This window comes from Danio aesculapii, chromosome 9, assembly GCF_903798145.1.
Source record: "Danio aesculapii chromosome 9, fDanAes4.1, whole genome shotgun sequence".
Taxonomy (NCBI): domain Eukaryota; kingdom Metazoa; phylum Chordata; class Actinopteri; order Cypriniformes; family Danionidae; genus Danio; species Danio aesculapii.
In genome coordinates, this window is record NC_079443.1 from 49,667,703 (window position 1) to 49,687,060 (window position 19,358).

Below are 19,358 nucleotides of genomic sequence, written 5' to 3' on the forward strand. Positions count from 1 at the left end.
TTATATCAAGTATTTCAATGTTTAACTTCAATTAATCTCTCTTTAATTCACTTTAATTAATCTCTCAAATTTTAGAATAATACAGAGTAATGAAAAACGCTGATTTGTTTTAAATATCCAACATTATTGTCGATTTCAATTGACCTCTACTAGGTCGATTTCAATTGACCTCTTTTTTAATGTACATACTGTATAGTGAATGTAATTAGTTTGTACGGGTATTTCCCCAGATTTCCTCACAATAACTTAAATACAGTAAGTTTCATATTCAAAATATACATTGATTTATGTAAAACATGTATAGAGTTGTTTAATATTGCTATGGTGGATTGCTTTGCCAATTTTGCTGTCCCATATTTTATTAGCATTTTTTAACACATAGAAATCATTTTTGTTTACAATTACACAAATTTTCTTAATTTACTTACTGTATTTTTTCTGTTCTTATGTTGACAATTCTCAGCAGACACAAAACGTCATAAGACATTAATATTAGATTAGATTTAGTTAATGATGTCGGGTGACTAAAATTCAATGTCCATTATTTTGACGTTCAATAGCGACGTCAAATGACATTGATATTTGTTTTTTAGGTTGTGTTGGAAATTGACCTAATTTCAATGTCGAGCCAGCATCTTAAACCAAAGTCATACTGATGTCAAATACTGACATTTATTCACGTATGGCAACCAAAGTCCAACGTCTGATAGACTTCATTGTGGTAAAATGGCTAACTGCAATGGTGCAGCTCAGCTACAAGTATGCATTTCTCTCAGAAGAATGAGAAAATCAAGTAAAGGCTTGCAGCAGTTGCTCTTTCCATTGTCTGAAAATGCAATGTGTGTCTGACATTGAACACTAACGTCGGTCTGACGTTGGGTTCTGACATCAACCCGATTTTCATTTCCACCCAAAATGCAACGTCTCACAATGTTGGGGTACAACGTCAATCTGACGTCATGTTGACGTCCTGTGCCTACTGGGTTTCAGTTCTAATTGAGGAGAGAAAGCTTCAGCAAATAATATTTTTAATATAAGATATTTTTGATAATAGATTATAAACCATGTTGGACTTAAAACTGATCCCTGTGGTACTCCTAAAATTTCATTATTTAACTATATTCTCTCACTGTATATCAACTTTGGTCTCATTTATGTAGGTTAATTTTCCTCTTAAAGAATATTAAACATTTATAATAATATTCACACTTATATGAGACATAAACTGATCCTCTGAGCAATAAAATAACATGTTTGGGGTTTGAAAACCTACTACTTATGAATCTACTTGAGCAAATTGATCAATGCAATATGATTTACATTAAAACATTTCTTTAAAATGGCTAATTGCAGTGGTGCAGCTCAGCTATAAAGTATGCATTTCTCTCAGAAGAATAAGAAAATCAAGTAAAGGCTTGCAGCAGTTGCTCTTTCCATTGTCTGAAATTGCAGCTGTGATGAACTGGAATGGCTGTTAAAAGCTCCAGTTCTTTAACAACAAGCATTAAGGGTGAAGGGTGCCACTTTGCGATTGGTCAGGTGTGAGTCTGGGGGGTGAAAGTGCAGCTGTGGGGGCGTGGCTTTGAATGTGGGCAGAGCCTGGGGAGTTTTCTAGGAGCTCCGACATCATTATCATATTTCATTTTGAAAATTGTGTAGAACCTGATTATTTTTGTAGGGTTTTTGTAGGATCAGGATTATTGGTCTAAATGTATATGCATGGTGCATTCACATTATTTAAAGTCCATGTGAAATGAGTAATGCCTTCTTGTTGATACATGAGCAAAAAAAGGTTTGAAATAACAATAAGTTTGTGTTGTAATCCTTAGAGACTTTTTATAGGTCTTCAAATGATAAACCGCTATAGAAAGTGAAAAAAATCAATGTTTTTTTGGATGTTTCCCAGTACTGGGTTGCGACTGGAAGGGCATCCACTGCGTAAAACATATGCTGAAATAATTGGCGATTCATTCCGCTGTGGAAAAATAAGGGACTAAGCTGAAGGAATGAATGTATGTTCCTGAGATTTAATATGAATTCCAATGGAGAATCAAAAACAATCACAAAACTTAGATTTTTTTATTTATTCATACTCTAAATGCTTTACAGTACACATCATCTAAAATAAACGATCTTAACAGTCAAGTCATGTCAACAACATCGAAAATAAAAACAGAAGAGCTCAAAGAAACAGGCCGTTCGCACCATTCCAGTGATTCCCATATAAGGCAATTGCCATTTTCGCAGCACTTCAGAGTAAAAAGATTGTCATGGCAGTGGAGATATGAACCGCTGGCCAGGTCAAACACATTCAGAGGGCAGGTGCACTGGTCAGTAACGACCTGGACACAAGCTTGCCCCAACTTGTGATGCGATGCACGAAATGGTGACACAGACAAACATGCAGCTACGAAAACACAAAGGAATCCAGCATGTTGACCGCAACCTCACCGTCATTAAAAACTCAACCAGATGATATAAGGACATACCACGAACATACCTAACCCTAGAGGTTAAACATCTGAGCTAGTTTGTGGGTTCACACCCTATTGTTCTTCTGCTACATGATGACAAATCCCCATTCAGGACTAAACTGTACAGTATTTAAACAGTAAATGCAGGCAGCAACTAACATGCTGTCAAGGACGAGCATCTATAAATCAATCCAGCTAACATATATACAGATGCAGACCAGATGACCGCTACACAATTATGCTTATTTGCGCCACATATTAGTTCAGGAATGACACTAAAATTACTAGAAATTACAAGGAGCACATCAAAATGACAAACGCTACAGTCTTTTTAAAGCCATTGATTGATTGTTTGTAAATGCATAAAGACGTGGTGTGGTTTTCTGGGCAGAACTTTCATTCTGTTATATTATATGAAGGACCTAAAGTGCTGGTAGCTGGAAGATGAGCATTGCATTTTTAAGCACTGTATGGCTTGAGAGAGTTTTCTACACAGTCGGTTGGCTTTACCTATTTAGGAACGATGCTACATTAACAACAGTCCTGTTTATTGCATATTTGGGTGCGCATCAGTATGATAACGGTTAATTTTTTATGTTATTTAAATTCAAGGTTAGAGAATTGTGGCAGATTTATTTGATTTCATATTTCTTTGTTTTGTAATATCAAATAGCTAAATATCTAAATACTTAAGGTGAGTATAAGAGACTTTTCTGATCTGAGAAGGTTGAAAAATTGTGTGGAATTTATAAAACATGAAATGGAAACACCATACCAAATTTACATTAGAGTTAAGTTATTGGAAAATGTTGGAAAATACAACAAACGTGTTTAAGATTTCATTCAAAACATTCCAAATGTACTTTTTTTGTAGAAAATTCTAAGAGTTTGGAACATGTGTCAAATTCACAAAATTTACGTTAATTTAAATAATCCCTAATGTAAAATTCTGTATAAAATTCCATTATTTAAGATGTTCCAAATTTACAAATTTGTTCAAAATTCCATTCAAAACATTACAAATGTTCAAATTAGTTTAATATTCATTTGCAATATCGTAGGGGAGTGTGGGGACGAAGGTAACGTGGGATGAAAGTAACCAAGCGATTTTGCTCGAAGCCCTGATAACATTTGCTTTCCAGGCTGTAACAGCATATTCAGCATTCAACCCTTGATGGAGCTGCCAAATATCAGCTGATTTCGGGACCGTGTCCTGCGGTTAGCTCCGAATTTCGTTTTTTAAGTGAAAAAAGTAAATTGTTGCGGTTATTTTTTCCTTATTATTACAAGTTGTGTTTCTCCTTTCATGTGTCACACTAATGATCAATCTACAGGTTATTTAGTGCGATAACACATCCTTGAGTTTGAAAAGTTTTTCAGTTTTAAAGTAAATCAGGTTTAAATAGCAAGAGTTTCTCTGGGGATGAAAGTAACAGTTTTTTATGCCCCACTGCTAATAGACAAACCTTATTTTTCACGTCCACATTGGAGGTTTCAGTGTTTTGACTCATATGTTTTTTAAGATTAATGCACATCGCCAATAATAATAAAAAATATTCAAAAATTGTAGAACATTTTAACATTTTGAATTGTTGGGTTGCTTTTGAAACATTTGATGGAGCTGAAGTTTAAAATGAAAATGCTGTTTAATATATATATATTTTTTTTGCAAAAATAAAGGACAAAATATGTTTGCAGTTAACGTGAATAAGGCCACAGTCAGATATATTTCAAATAAACAAGATCAAGCCAGTAAATCTAGCAAATATTTTATTATTTTTTTCGATGGGGTCAAAAGTAACAATGTGCAACTTTTGTTTAAAGTGAAGTTATATTGGAGTTGTTCTAAATTGATACTAAATAACTTATTTTGATAGAGCAAAAATGTATTTCTGCTGAAAACAGTACCTTTCCAAATTAGTTTTTTAATTAAAAATGTTACTTTCGTCCCTGCTCTCCCTTACTACAGTTTAAATTGTTCCAAATGTACAAACCTGTTCAAAATTCCATTCAAAAACGTTACAAATATCCAGATTGTTTTAATATTTACTTATCCGAAAGGAAATATGGGACTAAAATGTAAAATGTTGCAAACGTACAAATTGGTTTAAAATTCCATTCAAAACATTTGAAATGAACACAATTGTTTAAAATAATCAATTGTTTAATTATCCCTTGTTTTGAGGGCGCTATAAGTGTCCTCACAATTAATGAAACTTTATAAAATAATCATAACCAGGCCATTCTGTAATAATCCTGACAGCCCTGCCTTCATCCTCCACTGGGACATTAAAAGTTTAAATTTATTTATTTTTTTGTTTTATTTGTATTTCAGAGAGATGACCCAAAACCACCAATCTACAAACTTTCAAAAAAACATACTACAGATTCCCTACAGAAATCAGTTATGCTGCCCTCTTCTGACGGAAGACACTCACTTAAGAAAAATCTCACTTAAAGGGACAGTTCACTCAAAATAGAAAATATACTCACTATTTACACAACCTCAAGTGGTTTCAAACCTTTATGAGTTTCTTTATTCTGTTGAACTAAAAGCAGAAAACCTGTAACCATTGACTTCTATAGCAGGAAAAACAAATATTATGGAAGTCAGTGGTTACCGGTTTCTTCCGTAGCATTTATTTTTCCTACAATGCAAGTCAAGGTTTCGACCATTATTCAAAATATCTTCTTTTGTGTTTGACAGAATAAAGAAACTCAAAGAGGTTTGGAATAAGTGAAGGGTGAGTAAATGATTTTGGATTTGTGTGAACTATCCCTTTAATTCTTCTCCATCCATCTCAGCGGGAAGTGAATGGTTTTCTCAAGATTAAGGCTGACTTAGCTGATGGTAGAAATACAGATGGAATGGAATGGATGCTTCAGATGATCATGTGGCGAAGTTTGCAGTTTAACTCCTTCTCCTTTTCAAGCAGTTCACAGCTGTGCTTTTTAAATGCCTCAAACTCCTACAAGTGTGATATATGCAAAAGCATTGAGATGCCATGGAGAGCAAAACGTCTGATATTCGATGTTTCTTTTCGTTTTAACAGACCTTTTTCAACTCATTGCAGGAGAATTCTGCTCTCTCTAAAGCCTCACGCAGTTCCTTTACTCTCAACTCACTGTTCACGGCTGCTGCTTCCTTCTCAAACCTGGTAAATAAAACACCAAAAACAGGAGTTAAGCAAGCAATGTATTATTTTTGTGTTTAAATCTTTTATTACGGTGTTAAAAGCAATCCAATAGTAGTTGTAACATAAAATTTTTGTTTATTAATAATGCATAGGGGCAGCACTGTAAGAAGGCTGCTGGTTCGAGTCCTGGCTGGGCTAGTTGGCATTTCTGTGTGGAGTTTGCATGTTTCCCCCGTGTTGGTGTCCAGTTACCCCCACAGTCAAAAGACATGCTGTATACAGTAGGTGAATTGGATGACTTAAAGGGCCCATAGTTTACCTCTTTTTTAATGATTTAATATTAATATTATGGTTCTTCTGAGTGTGCCAGTTTAGGTTCAGTTTAAAACACAATTCAGATTTTTTTATTATAATGTGTTAAAAAGTGTCATGTTGGGGGCGTGTCCACAGTTCGCTGATTTATGGGTGTGTTGCTTCACATGTAGACTGGTTTCGGCTTCCCGCCCAACGTAACAAGGGGGCGGGGCCATGAGCTCACCCGCTCTGCGTTTGCAACAGAGTCTAACAGGCAGACTGCGAGAAGGAGCAGAAGTGAGAGGATCAGCAGTCAGTCGTACTTGACACAGACCAAGCAGAGAGTACAAAATCATTTGTGTCTTTGTACAGTTTTACAGCCAACTGTGTGCTAGTTTCAAGTGCCGAGCTTGTACACAGAAACTAATAACTACGCACACTGAATTAGGTTTGACTGAGGCACCGGATGCGCCGCTCGAAGCCGCGACACGGCACACCAGACACTCTCTGTGGCGCACCATAAACATGAAGTGTCCCGAATCGTCGCGCCACGCATTTTTGAATTCTAAACATAGGTTTCTGCAGCGGACCGCGGCGCCCAGACGTCGACTTGAGTGTACCCTGATAGAAACCTATGTTTAGAATTCTAAAATGCATGCTAGTTAAGATCACAGGGAGCTTCTGAGATCGCGAGAAATGCAAACGGCTGAAGTATAAGGTAGACTCAATGAGAAGTACACATGTTTGCAAACCTACCTAAAGATACAACCAATAATTCCGATTAGAGCGATAATGTGGAGAATATTGCTCTTGTGTTGAGCCCAATGAGCCTTGCATCTAAAAATAGAGCAAGGGTGTTCCTTTAGTGATATCGCTTCGACTCACGCTGAAAATGGCGGACGTAAATCAACAAACTGAGGATATGTCAATCAATATTGGTGGGCGGGGGGACCGCTCTCCTACGTCAAGTTGCGGTAGATCTGAAAACCGCTCCAATTGGTCCACCGTTTTTTATGTTGTTAAATTGAAAAAAAAGCACTGGGTGTGTTTATATCACCCCAATATGACAGTCTATACACTATATACCACATATGTCTCTCCAAACAGCTTGAAAAGTAGATTTTTTACCATAGGTGCCCTTTAAATTGGCCGTAGTGTATGAGTGCGTGTGAATGTGAGTGTGTATGAGTGTTTCCTACTGGGTTGCGGGCGGAAGGGAAAACATATGCTGGAATAGTTGGTGGTTCATTCCGCGGTGGCGACCTCTGATAAATCAGAAACTAAGCTGAAGGAAAATGAATGAATAATAGTGCATTATTTTTTTATGGCCAATGTTATTTTATGTACAAATGAAAGCTCAAAGTTATTTTCTTCTTCAGTTTGGTTTAAAGAAAGGTCTAGTTTACTTACAATGTACAATTTGTACTGTTTTCTTTTTATATTATTTTTATAGCCTGACGATATTTCTGTTATTTTATTATTATTCATCCTAACGTCGAACTTAATGTTTCATTGAAGGAAATGATCAAATATTACAAGGCTGGATCAATTTGGGGGTTTATAAATGAAGTTTAAACTTTGGTCAAATTATCCCTTTAATAGAAATGATGTGTTATTTATAGTAAAAGTAACGTTTTTTAGCAGACTTGATTTTGTACACTGCAAAAAAAGTTTTTCTTACTTGGATTTGCTGTCTTGTTTCTGGTCCAAATATCTAAAACTTCTTAAATCAAGAAGCATTTTCTAGACAAGCTAAAAATATTGTCTTGTTTTAAGAAATAATAAGTGAAATTATGTGAATTTGTCCTTAAAAATAGCTAAATAATCTGCTAATGTAGCAAAAATAGCTAAATAATGTTATGTCAAAAGGAAAAAATAGATTTCTTATGCCATTAGCGGATTATTTTGCTCGTTTCAAGGAAAAACTCACTTCATTTTGGCATATTACTTCTTAAAACAAGACATTTTTTGCTTGTCTAGAAAATGCTTCTTGATTTTAGAATTTTAAGATATTTGGACTAGAAAAAAAGACAAAAAATCTAAGTAAGAAAAGCATTTTTTGGCAGTGTACACAGCTAATTTGTTGGATGATTGTGGTCTTTTTATTGGTGGAGCTTGTGTGACTGACAGGTTGATCCCACCCACATACACCTACACACCCACATATATATTAAAACCAATCAGAAAAGAGATTGTTATTTTGATAAAATTATATTTAAAAAGGCATTATTAAAGCATTTAAATCTATCTATTTTGATTTCACTGTCTTTAAAAACATGTTTTTATATTTATACCTGTCCTCTGCATCTCGTCTGCCATTCTCAGCTTCCTGTCTTTTCCTTTCCAGCTCCTGAATTTCAACTTGCTTGTCCTGCAACACAATGCAGTGAAAATTTACAGTCATGTAACTAATAATATGTCTACGGCTGCACGATATTGGAAAATCTGACATCACGATGGTTTGTTTTTCTGTGAGACATAGTACTATGTGAATACAATTTCACCAGATGACTTAAATAGCTTTCTAGCTCTGTCTCACAGCAAGAAGGTCACTGGTTCGAGTCCAGGCTCGGCCCGTTGGCATTTCTGTGTGGAGGTTGCATGTACTCCCTATGTCAGCGTGGGTTTCCTCTGGGTGCTCAGGTTTCCCCCATAGTCCAAAGACATGTGCTATAGGTGAATTGGATGAACTAAATTGACCGTAGTGTACGCGTGCGTGTGTGAATGTGAGAGTGTATGGGTGTTTCCCAGTACTGGGTTGCAGCTGGAAGGGCATCCGCTGTGTAAAGCATATGCTGGAATAGTTGGTGGTTCATTCCACTGTGGTGACCCCTGATAAATAAGGAACTAAGCCAAAGGAAAACAAATGAAAATTTAATAATCGAATGTATATAAGCAACGCATAGTCTTCATTGTATACAAAAATAAATAGAATATTTTTATTAAAGTTTCCAATGGTACAGTTCCTTGTGCCTGAGTGCTTTAGACTCTCTTTATATGCTCATACAGCCACATGACTTAAAAACATATACAAATGATAAACTTTTGCTTCATTATGGTAAAAATCTCCAATAACTCCATGTTCTGAACTGCAGCTCCTGGTCAACTATAATCCTTATTCAACATTGCAGAACATCCTGCGATGTGACTGTTGCGGATGCACATATTGCGATATCAGTGCCATAACAATGTATTGTGCAGCCCTAGTCTAAACAATTATTTGCTTACCAGTATGAGTTTTCCACGCTGCACAGAGAGATCAATTAGTTCATCCTTTTCCTTGATGAGTTTCTCCAGTCTCTCTTGAGTGTCCGTCTCTCTCATTGATTCCTTTTCTTGAGTTTGTCTTAGTTTAAGATCAAGCTCTGTTGGTAAGAAATGTGCGAGGTTGTTAACACCGAGCCACAAGTGGATGATCACACACATTTAAAAGGATAGTTCACCCAAAAATTTTAATTTACTTACTATTTACTCTCCCACAAGTGGTTTCAAACATTTCTTTCTACTGTTGAACACTAAGGAAGGTATTTTGAAGAAAGCTGAAAACCTGTAACCATTGACTTCCAAAGTAGGACAAACAAATACTATCAAGTCAATGGTTACAGGTTTTCATCATTTTTCAAAATATCTTTTTCTTTTTTCTCTTTTATCTTTTTCTTTTTTTTCATATCCTCAGTTTGTTGAGTCACGTCCGCCATTTTCAGCGTGAGTCGAAGCGATATCACTAAAGGGACACCCTAGCTCTATTTTTAGATGCAAGGCTCATTGGGCTCAACACAAGAGCAATATTCTCCACATTATCGCTCTAATCTGAATTATTGGTTGTATCTTTAGGTAGGTTTGCAAACATGTGTACTTCTCATTGAGTCTACCTTATACTTCAGCCGTTTGCATTTCTCGCGATCCCAGAAGCTCCCTGTGATCTTAACTAGCATGCGTTTTAGAATTCTAAACATAGGTTTCTATCAGGGTACACTCAAGTCGACGTCTGGGTGCCGCGGACCGCGGCAGAAACCTATGTTTAGAATCCAAAAATGCGTGGCGTGACGATTCGGGACACTTCAGGTTTCTGGTGCGCCACAGAGAGTGTCTGGTGTGCCATGTCGCGGCTTCGAGCGGCGCATCCGGTGCCTCAGTCAAAGTTAATTCAGTGTGTGTGGTTATTAGTCTCAGTGTACAAGCTCTGCACTTAAAACTAGCACACAGTTGGCTGTAAAACTGTACAAAGACACAAATGATTTTGTACTCTCTGCTTGGTCTGTGTCAGAGTCGTACATGTACGACTGAATGGTGATCCTCTCACTCAAGCTCCTTCTAGCAGTCTGCCTGTCAGACTCTGTTGCAAACGCAGAGCGGGTGAGCTCATGGCCCCGCCCCCTTGTTAAGTTGGCGGGAAGCCGAAACTAATTTACATGTGAAGCAACACACCCATAAATCAGCGAACTGTGGACACGCCCCCAACATGACACTTTTTAACACATTATAATAAAAAAATCTGAATTGTGTTTTAAACTGAACCTAAACTGGCACACTCAGAAGAGCCATAATATTAATATTAAATCATAAAACTATGGGCCCTTTAAGACATATTTTATACTCATCATTTGTCCACATATTTTACATTGATGCTGGTTTTGTTTCAGGGGATTTTACTGTAAATTAAAAACAGTATTTTGTCCTGACAATACTTCTAAAATATGCATGAAATAACATAAAAAATTTGTAAAAAATAAAATTGTCGCATTTACTTTAGCAGCTAAAGCACATCATCTACAATGAACTGAAAAAAAATCAATAGAAACTATACTTGATTTAATCCAAATCTAATAAAATGCGAGTGAATTAATAAAACTCTAACTTAATCTAAAATGGAAGATACAAAAAATCAAAACATTGAAAATATGAATAAAACATAATTTATACTAAAATAACTGAAAGCAACAAAACACAAATATCCCTTATATCAAACATCAAAATGTAAAATTGGATTTATTAGAGAAAATGAAACCTAACCGCTGTAAAGTATTAAATATTGAGTATTTTGTATGTTATTTTGTATTAATATATACTGTACCTGCACACATCTCTACAGCAGTCTTCAGCTGTTTTTGTGTGTCACTTAATTCGTTCTTCAAAGACGCTTCTTTAATCCGATGGAGGTTCATCAGTTCTTTCAGCTTAATCTGGAAACCTGTTGTTTTCTCCCTGTTGGGATCATAAAGGTTACTGACAAATGTATAGAGTAAAAAGAGAATTGTTCAATATTTCAGCAGCCTTAGTTCTGAAATTATTTGACCCATTTATTTTTCTCATATGCATTTGAGTATATCACAGTCTACTTGTTTTCATGGATCCTTAGAGTATGTTTAAAGGAAAGTGATGAATTAAAATGTAACAGTTTTTCCTTTGTGTTTTTAAAATATTTTGATGTTACTTTGTAAAGAATCATTATGTGCCAGAGCCATCCAAGTATACAGTATGTCACTGGTTTAGGAGATCCACAAGTGGGAGGAACTTAAGGTGCAACTAGGCTGGGAGACCTCCAAGTGGGTTGGAATTAAGCCGCAAGTAGGCTAGGAGACCTCCATATGGGAGGGATTTATCCCACAAGTAAGCTAGGAGACCTCCATATGGGAGGGATTTAGCCCACAAGTAGGCTAGGAGACCTCCATATGGGAGGAATTTAACCCACAAGTAGGCTAGGAGACCTCCATGTGGGAGGAATTTAACCCACAAGTAAGCTAGGAGACCTCCATATGGGAGGGATTTATCCCACAAGTAGGCTAGGAGACCTCCATATGGGAGGAATTTAACCCACAAGTAGGCTAGGAGACCTCCATATGGGAGGGATTTATCCCACAAGTAGGCTAGGAGACCTCCATATGGGAGGAATTTAACCCACAAGTAGGCTAGGAGACCTCCATGTGGGAGGAATTTAACCCACAAGTAGGCTAGGAGACCTCCATATGGGAGGGATTTATCCCACAAGTAGGCTGGGAGACCTCCAGGTGGAAGGAATTTAACCCACAAGTAGGCTGGGAGACCTCCATTTGGGAGGAATTTAACCCACAAGTAGGCTAGGAGACCTCCATATGGGAGGAATTTAACCCACAAGTAAGCTAGGAGACCTCCATATGGGAGGAATTTAACCCACAAGTAGGCTAGGAGACCTCCATGTGGGAGGAATTTAAACCACAAGTAGGCTAGGAGACCTCCATATGGGAGGAATTTATCCCACAAGTAGGCTAGGAGACCTCCATGTGGGAGGAATTTAACCCACAAGTAGGCTAGGAGACCTCCAAATGGGAGGGATTTAACCCACAAGTAGGCTAGGACAGTGTTTCCCAACCCTGTTCCTGGAGGCACACTAACAGTACATATTTTCGGTGTTTCTCTTACCTGGCCCATTAACTTCAGGTTTTAGAGCCTCTTCTAATGTTATGATGAGTTGATTCAGGTGTGTTTGATTAGGGAGAGGTTTAGTCGACAAATATAGGCTGGGAGACCTTCAGGTGGGAGGGATTTAACCCACAAGTAGTCTGGGAGACCTCCAAGTGGCATAGATTTTACCCACAATTAGGCGGGGAAACCTCCAGGTGGGAGGGATTTATCCCACAAGTAGGCTAGGAGACCTCCATGTGGGAGGAATTTAAACCACAAGTAGACTAGGAGACCTCCACATGGGAGGGATTTATCCCACAAGTAGGTTGTGAGACCTCCATGTGGAAGGAATTAACCCACAAGTAGACTGGTAGACCTCCAAGTGGGAGGGATTTAACCTAAAAGTATAGGCTGGGAGACCTCCAAGTGGGAGGGAATTATGCCGCAAGTAGGCTAGGAGACCTCCATGTGGGAGGAATTTAACCCACAAGTAGGCTAGGAGACCTCCATGTGGGAGGAATTTAAACCACAAGTAGGCTAGCAGACCTCCATATGGGAGGGATTTATCCCACAAGTAGGCTAGGACAGTGTTTCCCAACCCTGTTCCTGGAGGCACACTAACAGTACATATTTTCGGTGCTTCTCTTATCTGGCCCATTAACTTCAGGTTTTGGAGCCTCTTCTAATGTTATGATGAGTTGATTCAGGTGTGTTTGATTAGGGAGAGGTTTAGTCGACAAATATAGGCTGGGAGACCTTCAGGTGGGAGGTATTTAACCCACAAGTAGGCTAGGATACCTCCATGTGGGAGGGATTTAACCCACAAGTAGTCTGGGAGACCTCAAAGTGGGATAGATTTAACCCACAATTAGGCGGGGAAACCTCCAGGTGGGAGGGATTTAACCCACAAGTAGGCTAGGAGACCTCCATATGGGAGGGATTTATCCCACAAGTAGGCTAGGAGACCTCCATGTGGGAGGAATTTAAACCACAAGTAGGCTAGGAGACCTCCACATGGGAGGGATTTATCCCACAAGTAGGTTGTGAGACCTCCATGTGGAAGGAATTAACCCACAAGTAGACTGGGAGACCTCCAAGTGGGAGGGATTTAACCTAAAAGTATAGGCTGGGAGACCTCCAAGTGGGAGGGAATTATGCCGCAAGTAGGCTGAAAGACCTCCAAGTGGGAGGGATTTAATTGAAAAATATAGGCTGGGAGACCTCCATGTGGGAGGAATTTAACCCACAAGTAGGCTGAAAGACCTCCAAGTGGGAGGGGTTTAATTGAGAAATATAGGCTGGGAGACCTCCATGTGGGAGGAATTTAACCCACAAGTAGGCTGAAAGACCTCCAAGTGGGAGGGGTTTAATTGAGAAATATAGGCTGGGAGACCTTCAGGTGGGAGGGATTTAACCCACAAGTAGGCTGGGATACCTCCATGTGGGAGGGATTTAACCTACAAGCATAGGCCGGGAGACCTCTAAATGGGAGGTATTTAACCCACAAGTAGCCTGGGAGACCTCTAAGTGGGAGGGATTTAACCCACAATTAGGCTGGGAAACCTCCAGGTGGGAGGGATTTAACCCACAAGTAAGCTGGGAGGCATTTAAATTAAGACCCCGATGAAGTGAATTTTGTAGTAAAACTATTTGATAAACAGTAATCTGATTTTTGTGAAATACCATACTCTTGTAGTGATCTTCAAAAATATCGTTTTTTTGAATGTGTAGATCTCTCTCCAGTATTATGAGCATCTGTTATCTTATATTTCTTTCTGGTAATCAAGTGAAATCACAGCATAAACAACCTCAGATCTTTTAGTATGGTGTTTTGAAAGGTGTGTGTTATATTTAAAATCTGTTTGGGGAAAATGGAGAAAATGTCAATGAGGTTTTTTGATACAGAACAGACTTTTTTAAAAAAGCGAGAGATGTTCCTTACTGATACTCGTTTTCCAGTATCTTATGTTGCTCTGCCAAATCCTTGAGCTCTTGGGTCAGTTTGAGGATGGTCTCCTCCTTCTCTTGCACTTCCTCGCTGAACAGAGCTTCGTTTTCCTTGCGGAGTCTCTCGTTCTCCTTCTCCAGCTTTGCATTCTGGCTTTTGTACTCGTTCTTGAAGTTGATGAGCTCTCTGTGGTTGGAGGCAAGGTCCATGAACCTCTGCTCCAGCAGTTCAGATTTCTTCCTCTCATTCTCCAGCTCCACCTGCACATTGGCTCTCAGGTTCTCCAGCTCGGCGTTGATCTTCTCCAGAGCCTGACAGCGAAGGAGCATCTCGTCCGCTCGCTTTTTCAGAATGCAGATGAGAGTAGACTGCTCGTCGATTCTCGAGCGCAGCACTTCTGCTTCTGTACGCTCTTCCTGCGAGAGACTTCTGAGTTTTTCCAGGGCCTGGTGCACATCATCCATGTCCTTATTGGAAAGAGGACAGAAGATTAAAGTCCAAGATTATTTTGCTAGCCCACATTGTTGGTCTTTAGGTGAACAATTATTCAAAGTTTCAGTTTTCTGAAATGAACCGTTTTTTCTTTTTGTATTGTGACGCAGAATATTAAATAAGAAAATAGTGGGCGGGCATCATGGTGGCGCAGTGAGTAGCACTATCGCCTCACAGCAAGAAGGTTGCTGGTTTGAGCCTCGGCTGGGATACGCTGAATTTTCCGTAGTGTATGTGTGTGAATGAGTGTGTATGGGTGTTTTCCATTGATGGTTTGCAGCTGGAAGGGCATCCGCTGCGTAAAACATATGCTGGATGTTGGTGGTTCATTCTGCTGAGGCAACCCCTGATTAATAAAGGGACTAAACCAAAAAGAAAATTAATGAATGAATGAATGAAAACAGTGGGTGTGGCTTCTTTTTTCTACTTCGAGCTGATTGGATGTAGCAAACTTGGTAATTTCATTCATTAAGATTTGGAAAAGAGTTTCGGGAGAGTTATTACAACCTAACAGACACCTCCTCTTCACCATTTCTGTCTGTTGTCAAATCGCTGTCAAAACTGACAGTTGGAGGGGCGTGGCTAAGTATGTTTGCCACGCCCAATACCTCAGAAAAATGTAATCTGAGAATTTAACTGAAAACAAACAGGAAGTGCATTTTCAGATTTCAATTAAAGATTACAAGGGCAAACAATATTTTTATATTCACAGATGAATTGTTCACCACAAAACTAGCAATGTGAGCTAACAGTATCAATATGTTAGATTTGATTTCATGTGTACTTTAATCCACTGAAAAAAATAATTTGTTTTGGTAATCTTCAATCAAAGTCTGAGCATTTGCTTCCACCTTTGGTGTGGGGGTTCTTCTCTATTTAGGTCAACTTGAGGGCACGCCTCTCTTACCAAAAGTTAGCTATGAAGGAATGATGTGCACAATTAAAGCCATACCCCCTACTCAATATTCCATTTCATTTGGAAGTACATCAACACATTGGAATAAAACTTTAAAGTCTGCATGAACTGGAAGCTGCGACTTTTGTTTTGTATTGTGATGCAATTCCTAGAGAAACGTAATAGTAAATGAGAAAACAGTGGGCGTGGCCTGTTTTTTTTCTGCTGTGAGCTGATTGGATGTAGTAAAGTAAGCATTTCATTCAGAAAAAATGGGAAAAGGGTTTGGGGAGAGTTAATACATCCTAACAGACACCTACTGCCCCTTCAACCGTCAGTTTTGACAACAAACAGAAATACCTCAAAATCACGTAATCTGAGAATTTAACTGAAAACAAACTACAACTGCATTTTCAGATTTTAATTTTAGATTACAAGTGCAATATTTTAATGACATGCACAGATGAATTTTTCACCACAAAACTGGCAATGTGAGCTAACAAAATCAATATGCTTAGTTTTGATTTCATGTTGACATTAAGAGCCAGCACAACACAAGTGCTTTCTGCTTAGGAGGTAGTTTTGAGAGCTGCATCAGATGCATGGCACTACTGCTGTTATATGGATATTTAATAGTCTGATACTGATATTTAGAGAATCAATGACAACATTTTACATGAGTAATGAATTGTTCAATTTAAAAGTCCTGTGAAGTGCTTTGAAATGTGAATTTTTTATAGTAAATATTAAACAAATACTATTAAAAACAGTATTTGCTAAAAACTCTTGCAAAATATAGAAATTGATATATGGCAATTTATTATATATGACATACAAGTTAATGTTTGGATTTCATATACACAGTTGAAGTCATAATTATTAGCCCCCCTTTGATTTTTTTTTTTTTTTTAATTTGCCAAATTATGTTTAACAGAGCAAGGAAGTTTTCACAGTATGTCTGATAATATTTTTTTCTAGTAGAAAGTCTTATTTGTTTTATTTCAGCTAGAATAAAAGCAGTTTTACATTTTTTTTATGAACCATTTTAAGGTCAAAATTATTAGCCCCTTTAAGGAATTTTTTTTCAACTGTCTACAGAACAAACCATTGTTATACAATAACTTGCCTAATCACCCTAACCTGCCAAGTTAACCTAATTAACCTAGTTAAGCCTTTAAATGTCACTTTAAGCTGTATAGAAGTGTCTTGAAGAATATTTAGTCAAATATTATTTACTGTCATCCTGGCAAAGATAAAATAAAATAGTTATTAGAAATGAGTTATAATAATTTCAGCCTGATCTCACGAGAAAACGTAAGTATTTTACGTTTTGTCAGTTTAGTGGCTAATTCGTACGAGTTCAGTCGTACGAAATCGTACGATTTTAAAAAGGAGGCGTGGCACCTAACCCCACCCCTAAACCCAACCGTCATTGGGGGATAAGCAAATTGTACTAAATTGTGCAAATTAGATCATACGAACTCATACGAATTAGCCACTAAATCAAAAAGTTACGAATTGCCGTGAGATTGTGTTGAATAATTCAGGGGGGCTAATAATTTTAAATACAGACTTCAGCTGTATATGTCATATGTCACACATATTTCAAAACATTGCAAAAATAGCCCTTTTTTCAACCATTGAAATTACAAACATGCACACATATGTTCAAATACATTAGCTGTAATTTTATATACATATTCATATGTGGCCATATATCAGATTTCTGTATGGGTAAGTAATTGTAATGGAGTTAACTTGTTAACAAAGGTTCGTAGCAGAACCACACCTCGCTTTGTCTCCTTAACCAATCACCTACTCCCTAAAAACTTATTTAAGGTAGACCAGCCCTCTAGCACTGTTCTTCTCATTCTCTCGAACCCAGCCTCCCTCCCTCCATTTCCTCGCTTTCCATTAACAATCATATAACCCTTTCTTCCCTCCTAGGTTGAATCGGAGGGTCCAGTTTACTCTACCAAAATATTACAGACACCGTACCCCCATTCTGAGTCTCTGGGCATCATTGTAGGACGCCCGATCAACCTACCTACCTGTTCACGGTTTATCCTCTACTTCTCTTCCCCTTCATCCCACTGTTCCCTTACCATTCCTTTCACCCCTACATCCCTGCAATAAAGTCTAGCTCAAAGTGTGGCGTGGTCCATGCTGATGATGTAAAAATATTTGTGCACTAACAAGGCTATTAGTAGGACTCAAACACCCTAATATTGCAGATTATTCAGCCCGGATGATATATCTGTCTATCGCTGGCTTTTATCATTTATCTAATGCACTAAACTGTCAAAGAAGCAAAAACATAATAATATTTTGGTTTTATTTTATTAATTTCATTTTATTGCTGAATGTTACTATTTATTTTTCATTTATTTATTTTTTTTCAATAGGAGTCTATATCCTATTTGTATGATCCTTGTTTGAGAAAGTTTTAGTTTTTTTATGTCATTCTTTCAGTTTTTTTTATTTATTTATTTTTTTATTTGTATATATTTATTTTTGGAGGGATTTCGATTATATTATTGTCCATTTTAATGTATTTTTTGCCACGGCTTAAGGTATGCATGTATCACCTGGCCTGCTTCATAACACATGGCAGATTTAATATAATAGGAAATCAGACATTAGGTGAAATAATGCTGTATTGATAGGATATATAAATATTATTATTAGTTTTTAATTATTATTATTATTATTATTATTATTATTATTATTATTTTAAATGTTAATATTTATTGGCCAAATCCACATTTTTAGTGTTACATGTTGCATTTCTGCTGTTTATGATCATTTTATTTAACGTTATTCATGATCAACTTGTATCATTCAGTGTGACGCACTGTGTAATATAACAAAACAAACAAATATATTAATACAAATAAAAATCGTGGGTTATATGAATCGTGTTATTTATTAATTTGGTTTATTTCTTGTGAAAATATGGATGAAATTGGAAATGTTCCAAGAATTGTGCTAAACATAAACCCATGAAAAATATTTACTGATGTAAAATTGTGACAGCTTTTCTCGTTATGTTTTCTCCACTGGAGGATTACTGCTTTTTAAACGAGTAAAAGAGTACTTCAGCACAGACATTAGACAACAAAACATATAATTAAATTAATGGTAATAACTTTTTTAATCAGCCAATTTTAATTTCAAAACAATACGAAGTCGATCAGTAATGAAATGCACCACCAGTTGCTTTGTTGTATTTTCAGCGAATCAACGATTTGTCTCAGAAATGCAAAATCAAAACAATCGCTGGATTAATCGATCATGACAGCAAAACAGATGCTGCGTTGCTCAAAATGGGCGTAAACAGTTTCGTATAAACGTCACGCGCCCTCAAACGTACCTGTTTAGTGTCTTTGATCATCATTTTCAGGTCTATCGGGATTTTCTGAGGAGACGTCATGTTTAATCTCGCTATTTTGCAGGGGAAAAAAATCAGATTTCGTCACAAAGGGCTCCCGACCGCAGTGAGCTGCAGTGATCCTGGCTTGTGGCTATACAAAGTTTCACCGGTTGCCCCTAGCAACAGCGAATTCAGTTGAGATTATTCGCATGTTTGTCCTTATGTGGTGGTTATTTAGCCTCTCTTCTTTGGGGAAAAAGTAATTTAGTACTTAAAATTAATATGGATGACAGGGTCGGTTGAAGCATATATGTTTGTTTTGTGTTTTCCCCTCAGGTAAAGATGAAAAATCATGCGCAGTGCT

General features: G+C 37.4%; 1 protein-coding gene across 1 annotated transcript; it reads right to left on the bottom strand.

Annotated features, from left to right (window-relative positions):
- Positions 1–4,179: 4,179 nt before the first annotated feature.
- Positions 4,180–19,123, bottom strand: zgc:172182 (coiled-coil domain-containing protein 89). The gene is made up of 7 exons (XM_056465355.1): positions 18,995–19,123; positions 14,229–14,701; positions 10,980–11,110; positions 9,134–9,270; positions 8,200–8,276; positions 5,530–5,629; positions 4,180–5,443 (listed from the first exon to the last, which is right to left on the bottom strand). The coding sequence occupies exons 1-7, from the start codon at positions 19,052–19,054 to the stop codon at positions 5,357–5,359; spliced, it is 1,065 nt and encodes a 354-aa protein (XP_056321330.1). The 5' UTR covers positions 19,055–19,123; the 3' UTR covers positions 4,180–5,356.
- Positions 19,124–19,358: the final 235 nt, after the last annotated feature.